The sequence below is a fragment of the Neophocaena asiaeorientalis genome, unplaced genomic scaffold (assembly GCF_003031525.2).
Source record: "Neophocaena asiaeorientalis asiaeorientalis breed wild unplaced genomic scaffold, Neophocaena_asiaeorientalis_V1.1 scaffold577, whole genome shotgun sequence".
Taxonomy (NCBI): domain Eukaryota; kingdom Metazoa; phylum Chordata; class Mammalia; order Artiodactyla; family Phocoenidae; genus Neophocaena; species Neophocaena asiaeorientalis.
This window is the reverse complement of record NW_020174647.1, coordinates 146327-154406: the sequence shown is the minus strand read 5'-3', so window position 1 is coordinate 154406 and position 8080 is coordinate 146327. Positions and strand designations below refer to the sequence as shown.

Sequence of the window (8080 nt, the reverse complement as noted above, 5' to 3'; positions counted from 1 at the left end):
CCTCCCCATTCAGGGAGGTAAAACTTGTGCCCCCCGCCCCAGCAGACTTCTTCACCCCCTTGAAAACCCCCACACGTGCCCAGTGGACAACTTTGCACGTGACAACTATGCAGTCAACTCCTGTGCCGTTGACCGTGAGCAGTACATACATACCCAGACTCGCATTTTTCAAATTTTGCTGCTCCGGGTTTGTTCTTTGAAGTCCCATACTTCTTTGCTCTTTTAACAACTGAAAAGAGAGTAGTTTGTTTGTACCCTGAAAACTGGTACCAACCAGCAACTCACAGAAAGGTAATCTCAGAAGGAGCCCTCACAGCCAAGCCCAGAGCAGCACATATACACTCAACGCTTCTCTCGGAAGCGGGCACCCTCCTCCGTTAGTCTGCATGAAAGATTTCACCTACGCGAGTAAGCAGAGTAAGCGGGATAGGATTCTGTCCTAGGCGCTGAGGACTATTATGAGGCTACATGAATATGCCTTTGGAGGTTAGACTGTGGGGGCGACCGAGGCACGTGCAGTACCAGGAATGGTGTGGCATAACTCACGCACTCGCTCTGAGGAAAATGGCCCCCATCCTAGGTGGCACCTTCATCCAACGTGCAAGCCAAATCTTTCCCCTTTTGTCTAGCACCCATACTGCCGGTTGCTCTAGCCAGAAATTCACGTATCAGGAGTTAGTGCCCTTCGTTCATTTATCTAAAAAACTTATTAAACGTCTAGTACGTGCCAAGTACCAGGCTAGACTCCAGGAGAGACTAAAGGATGAGTGAGAGCCCTCCCGTCAAGAGGCTCACCATCAGGACTTCCCTGGCGGTCCAGTGGTTAAGACTCTGTGCTTCCACTGCAGGGGGCACGGGTTCGATCCTTGGTCAGGGAACTAAGATTCCGCATGCCATGTGACGTGGCCAAAAAAAGAAAAGGCTCACTATCTACTGGGAGGACAGATTCAGAAACGTACTTAACACAGTTGTGTAAGTGCTTTACTAGTGACAGGGCCTAGGAACTCTGGGAACCTGGGAGGGAGGAGCACCTCGGACTTACGGCTTTCTACAGCAAGTGGCAATTGGGCTGGATCCTAAGAAAAATGGGATATCCTCAGAACAAAAAATTGCAGGGATAAAGCACTGCCAATGGATGGAACGGCAGATACTAAGACACTGGAGCATGAGGACGACACAGGTGTTCCTCGCCCTTCCCCAGAAAGAGCCTTCTCACTGGGATGGCTGCCTCCCTCGGCCACTAGAAAGCTGCTGAAACATAGCGGAGGGTTAGTAGACAGGACAAGCAGACTCGACAAGACAGACATATACGGGGGAAAGGGCACCCACTTGTGGCGCTAGCCTTAGTGGGACAGGCATACTTGGTTTGATTGGCTTACCAGGTGTCACAGGTATGTGTCTGGTTTTATTTTTCCTTTTCCTTGGTTTTGCCACCGAACGTACAGGCTCTTCATCACTTGACAACCTTCCAACTGAAATCTCTACCTCAGCCTTAGGCTCATCACTTGGTGGCTGGCGGACATTTTCCCCAGGATCCTGCTTACCAACATCATAAGATGGTTTGTGTAGGGAGATAGCAAACTCATTCTTCTTTATCTCATTTGAGGGAGTTTGGTCCTCATCACACGAATCATCTATTATCACAGGGCCCTCCAAACCATCATCATCATCATCATCAGTGATAAGTATTGGAGACTCCTGGAGTGGCTGCTCATCGGTATCAGACACTTCCAGAATCTCATCTGAAATTCAAGAGACAGAATGATGTATAAACATACTCCCTCCACCCCCACACCCCCAACTCAAGTTCAGATTATTGAGCACAAATTAAACAAGTCAGGGGCTTCCCTGGTGGCACAGCAGTTGAGAGTCCGCCTGCCGGTGCAGGGGACACGGGTTCGTGCTCCGGTCCGGGAGGATCCCACATGCCGCAGAGCGGCTGGGCCTGTGAGCCACGGCCACCGGGCCTGCGCGTCCAGAGCCTGTGCTCCGCAATGGGAGAGGCCACAGTGGTGAGAGGCCCGCGTACAGGAGAAAAAAAAAAAGAATCTGCCTGCCAATGCAGGGGACACAGGTTCGAGCCCTGGCCCGGGAAGATCCCACATGCCGCGGAGCAACTAAGCCTGTGCGCCACAACTACTGAGCCTGCGCTCTAGAGCCTGCGAGCCACAACTACTGAGCCCACGTGCCACAACTACTGAAGCCTGAGCGCCTAGAGCCCGTGCTCCACAACAAGAGAAGCCACCACACTGAGAAGCCCACACGCCACAGTGAAGAGTAGCCCCCACTTGCCGCCAACTAGAGAAAGCCCGCACACAGCAACGAAGACCAAGTGCAGCCAAAAATAAATTAATTAATTAAAAAAAAAAAATTAAACAAGTCAGGAACTGTGATATAATGAATCCTTGGTAAGAATCAGTTATTTAGACGATTTTACCTCTATTACTTTTTTATTTTACTGAGAACAGTGACAGATAAAATAGCAATCCAAACCCAGAGGCAATTTTCAAATCACATTTCTCTGTAGGTGCTCAGGGGTTCCCACAGGTCCGAAACTTGTATATTTTCACTGGGCCAGAGCAAAATAAGAGAAATTAGAATAATAAAGTGGGTTTGTTTTTCTTTTTCCCCTATCAAGCTAGCTTTCTATAATTTAAAGGACTGTCCTTTATTTTGAGATTATGTCCTGACTAAACTTTTGGTGCTCTTTACCTTATGAAATTATGGTGATAGATGGTAGTTGGAGTTTATTTCCATCATTAGACAAATTAAAAATTGGCAACTCTATGTTAGTCACCAAAATTTCTTTTTTTAACTACTCCGTAAGTCCGAAGCTCTCAAAACCACTGATGTGAGAGTAAGGAGTTAAGTTCTGATGCCAGCACTGAAAGGCCTTGGGAACACTGAGACTGTCCCTGCCCTCACTGAGGATCCATCCCTTCATCTGGATACCAGGGGCAACGTGCCTAAGACTCAAGCTCTCTGCAGTCTGCTCAGGGTTCAACTTCTAGGTTTCTATGATTCTGGATGTAAAAAATATAAACCACAGCATGAGCAAGTTGTGAAAGTATCTTTATGGTGCAAAAAACTCTGTATCCTAAAATTGCAGATTTGGGATAATATATTTTGAGTCTCATCTATGATGTAAATTAATTATCAAAAAATTTCAGATATGCAATAAGGAAAGAGAAAGCAGTGGGTGTTCCTATGGTAAAAAGTCATCCTTCCTAGAAGAGTTAAAGTTTTCCCACCTGCAGCTGAAATTCTAAGCAGTAGGGACACAAATGAACTCATTTACCAAACAGAAACAGACTCACAGACCTGGAAAACAAACTTCTGTTCTGAAACTAACACAACATTGTAAATCAACTCTACTTCAATAAAATATAAATAAATAAAAAGTAGGGACACACTGTTTACAATCTGTAAAAAATGACTCTGTACATTGACAAAGGTTTCAAGTGAGGTTGGAAGTATGTGTTTAAGCTCCTTGGGCCTTTTTTCCTGTAAAACTGCCTAAATTCATTACCATAACAAAAGAAATGGCATGTGGAGAACAGTAAAGAAACATACAAAGACAGTCCTGTTGAAGCATTCTTCATCCCACTACTGGGATGGATGCTACCGGTCAGAGCAGCCTTAGTTGAAAGTTCATCCTCAAAAGACGATGGATCTTCTGATTCAAGGAGTTAGCAACTGGTGGCCTATGGTGATAAACTGGCCTCTGGCTTTGTCACTCAGGCCCCTACTCTAAAGCTACCTCCCTCGGCACTCCCTCTGCATTACAGGAGCTTGTCATGTTACACCCCCTACTCTGCACCTGGACCTCTGTCCTGCTCAGGCAATCCACTCAGAGCTAGAGAGGAGGGAAAAAGGAAATGAGAGGGGACAGGTGGTGAAACAGTAGGAAATGCGGGTTCCAAGCCACCTCTCCTTTCCCTTCTCTGATATCAATGGTACATCTGAGGTAGTTATCAAAGAAGTAGCCAGTATTTTTAAGGGTGCCAGTACTTTAAGTAGGTGCCTGTGTCTCATGCCCTACACCAGGTACTTAGCAAACAGAGATCAATAAAATACTATCCCGGGGTTCCCTGGTGGCGCAGTGGTTGAGAGTCCGCCTGCCGATGCAGGGGACACGGGTTCGTGCTCCGGTCCAGGAAGACCCTACGTGCCGCGGAGCGGCTGGGCCCGTGAGCCACGGCCGCTGAGCCTGCGCAACCGGAGCCTGTGCTCCGCAACGGGAGAGGCCGCAATAGTGAGAGGCCCGCGTACCGCAAAAAATAATAAGAAGAAAGAAAGAAAGAAAGAAAGAAAAATAAAGAAAAATAAAATACTATCCCAAAGGCTTAAGAAGCTCCTAGTCTTCCTATGTCTCACACCCACTGAGCAGGTTCTGAACTGCGAGTAAAACTCCGTGCCTCCCGAAAGGTGATGAGGGCCTCTGACTCCTAAGAGGCAAGGACCTGCTATGGGAAACAGGCTCTAAGAAAAACAAGACTCTCTAGAAAATATAAAGGGGGTAGCAAAAGGCAAAGACAAACAGCTAGACAGAGAAAACAAGCATTCCTCTGAGAAGTCACTGCCAGCTGGCCCATAAGCCTCACACACAAGTCTCCATCAGGCTGGAAAGAATGAGCCCCTGTCTCTTACTCCTCCTTGCTCCTGTCTGTCATCCCCACATACAGGGAAAGAGGAAAAGAGCGGAAGGCAGAGGAGCAGGGCAACCTTCACGCTAATCAGGCTGAGTTCCTGACTTCCCTCTGCTCCCGCGATGTAACGCTGGGTAGCTAAGAACTCTACTGAGGGCGATGCCTGGGGTCTAAGGCAGCGAGAACAGTCGCTGCTATGTTAGGAAATTGACCAGGCGGTGCGGGGAACCCAGCCATATCCACATCCAGCACATAGGAGGAAAAAACAGTGGCACTCACTACGAAATTATTCAGAATAGAACATTTGCTGACTTTCATTCCGAGATGACTGTGCATGGTGAGGCTGCATCTTCTCTAAGTTAGTAGTATACTTGCCTTTGCAATGTATTTCAGCTATCTTAGCTCTCTTTTGCTCACAGAGGTATTCATCATCAGAGTCTGAGTTGATCACCACGTAGCTGAGCGATGAGACAGGGAAAAACAAAAGAGAAGCATGAATGCAACATTCTTCTTTTCATAGCATTTTCTACCTTTGCTCCAATGAGCATAATCACTTTGAAATGACTTGTTGGTTTTCCACAGTAACTCTGTTCCCCTTCTCCAGAACTCCTCAATTGTTACTCCTGATTTTCCATCTTTCCTATCTTCATACCAAATCTTTCCATCCGTCTCAATCCTTTCAAAAGGAGGAATGTGTCAAGTACTGAGAGACTGAAGTGGGCTGTCAGTCGGTATGTGTTCAAATAGTTTTGGCGTAGGGGGAAATTGATTAAGGAAAGGTTTATTTAATTGCCATTTCTCTTTATCCACGTTGAGATCCCCCTGCCACAAATACAGAGAGGCAGCCTCGGCAGGGAGATTTCTCCTGGGCGCCACTCTTTGCAGCCCGAAGCCAGCACCGCCCTCTCTAATTGATGGACTGCTTTGGCAGGAGTCCAACTCAGCAGTATCCCTGTGCCACCCAGGATGCCGGTGGTGAGCATGCCTCTGGGACCGTCGTTCTCAGCTGGCCCAGGTATTTGGGTCAGAGGTTCCAGAAGGCTGAAATTCTCCACCTTTCTGTATTTCCCAAACAGTGTACGATAAGTGTGATATACCTTTATGATGAGACAGAAAACTACTTAAAACACTGCTAGAGGACTTGTCTGTACCCGTTACAGGCACAAATCTATTCATCCATTTCCACCATATTCACCACTTTTTTTTTTTTCCATCTTTATTGGCGTATAATTGCTTTACAATGGTGTGTTACTTTCTGCTTTATAACAAAGTGAATCGGTTATACATATACATATGTTCCCATATCTCTTCCCTCTTGCATCTCCCTCCCTCCCACCCTCCCTATCCCACCCCTCCAGGCGGTCACAAAGCACCGAGCTGATCTCCCTGTGCTATGCGGCTGCTTCCCATTAGCTATCTATTTTACGTGTCCTAGTGTATATATGTCCATGCCGCTCTCTCGCTTTGTCACAGCTTAAGCTGCCAAGTTGATGGGCCTTTGCTCTCCTGTTGACCATTCATTCCATCCTTAAAATTCTCTTTTCTTGATCTCTGGGATACTGTTTGGTTTTGGTTCTCTTCTCACCTTTTTTGCCCACTCCTTCTCACTCAATTCTCTTCCTCACTCGTTCCCAGGCTTTATCCACACCCCTTTCATGCCAATCCAATTAATTCCTAAGGATTGGGTAAACATTATCCATCCACCAGCCCAACTTTGCTTCTAACTTCTCGCTCCACAGTGCCAGCTTCCTACCTGGATATCCTGTGGGGAGGGCCGATTTTTAGTCAGTCTCCACAGGTACAGCCTCACCAACTGTTTTATTGATGGTGTCTATTCGAACCAGTCAGGCAGCCATCCTGACTAATCCCTGTTTGTATCTATTGACTGTAAATGTTTTGAATATCAGCCCTGCCTATAGGCCCCTCAATTTCAGCATACCCAAAACTGAACTCATCACCTTCCTCCCCAAATTCACCCTTCCTACAATATCCCATATACAGAAGCCTCCTGGGTCTGGACCAAAATCTGTGGGCACTCCTGGCAGACCCACTGAAATGGATTTTCTTTACATATTTGTTCAATATCTACCTAGTGGAGGCAGGAAGAAACCAATTTTTCTACTTAAAAATTGGATACTTTTAAATTTATTATTAAACAAGGGCTCTATAATGTATAATATTGTAAACCAGAATATTTCTAAGGATCCATGACATACCATTTAAAATGTAAGGGGTGGATCGTAAAGAAGATGGCAGAAGAGTAAGATGCGGAGATCACCTTCCTCCCCACAGATACACCAGAAATACATCTATACGTGGAACAACTCCTACAGAACACCTACTGAATGCTGGCAGAACACCTCAGACCTCCCAAAAGGCAAGAAAGTCCCCCCACATACCTGGGTAGGGCAAAAGAAAAAATAATAAACAGAGACAAAAGGATAGGGACAGGACCTGCACCAGTGGGAGGGAGCTGTGAAGGAGGAAAGGTTTCCACACACTAGGAAGCCCCTTCGCGGGCGGAGACTGAGGGTGGCGGAGGGGAAAAGCTTCGGAGCCGCGGAGGAGAGCACAGCAACAGGGGTGTGGAGGGCAAAGAGGAGAGATTCCCGCAGAGGATCGGTGCCAAACGGCACTCACCAGCCCGAGAGGCCTGTCTGCTCACCCGCCATGGTGGGCGGGGCTGGGAGCTGAGGCTCGGGCTTCGGTCAGAGAGCAGGGAGAGGACAGGGGTTGGCAGCGTGAACACAGCCTACAGGGGTTTAGTGCATGCCTGAGTGAGCCAGAATCCCCGAAGCAGCTGCTCCTTTAACCCCATGCAAAGAACAGACGCCCTCCAGTGACCTACACGCAGAGGCCGGACCAAATCCAAAGCTGAGCCCCAGGAGCTGTGAGAACAAAGAAGAGAAAGGGAAATCTCTCCCAGCAGCCTCAGAAGCAGCGGATTAAAGCTCCACAATCAACTTGATGTACCCTGCATCTGTGGAATACATGAATAGACAACGAATCATCCCAAATTGAGGAGGTGGACTTTGAGAACAAGATCTATGATTTTTTTTCCCCTTTTCTTCTTTTTGTGAGTGTGTATGTGTATGCTTCTGTGTGAAATTTTGTCTGTATAGCTTTGCTTCCACCATTTGTTCTGGGGTTCTATCCATCCGTTTTTTTTGTTTGTTTTTCTTTAAAAAAAATTCTTTTTTCTTAAAAATTATTTTATATTTTAATAACTTTATTTTATTTTACCTCACGTTACTTTATTTTACTTTATCTTCTTTCCTTCTTTCCTTCCTTCCCTCCCTCCCTGCTTCCTTTCTTGCTTTCTTACTTATTTACTTACTACTTTTTCTCGCTTTTATTCTGAGCCGAGTGGATGAAACGCTCTTGGTGCTGCAGCCAGGAGTCAGTGCTGTGCCTCTGAGGTGGGAGACCCA

The 8080-nt window shown here is 46.7% G+C and overlaps 1 protein-coding gene across 1 annotated transcript in view; it reads right to left on the bottom strand.

Moving 5' to 3' along the window:
- The window catches only part of LOC112408886 (acidic repeat-containing protein-like), a 10887-nt gene extending 7088 nt beyond the window's left edge, over window positions 1-3799 (bottom strand). Inside the window, exons 1-3 of the mRNA XM_024758733.1 lie at window positions 3787-3799; window positions 1380-1742; window positions 154-229 (exon numbers count right to left, since the gene is read on the bottom strand). Coding sequence (XP_024614501.1) covers window positions 154-229; window positions 1380-1742; window positions 3787-3799 — 452 coding nt within the window. The remainder of the gene's footprint in view (window positions 1-153; window positions 230-1379; window positions 1743-3786) is intronic.
- Between the last annotated feature and the right edge of the window lie 4281 nt (window positions 3800-8080).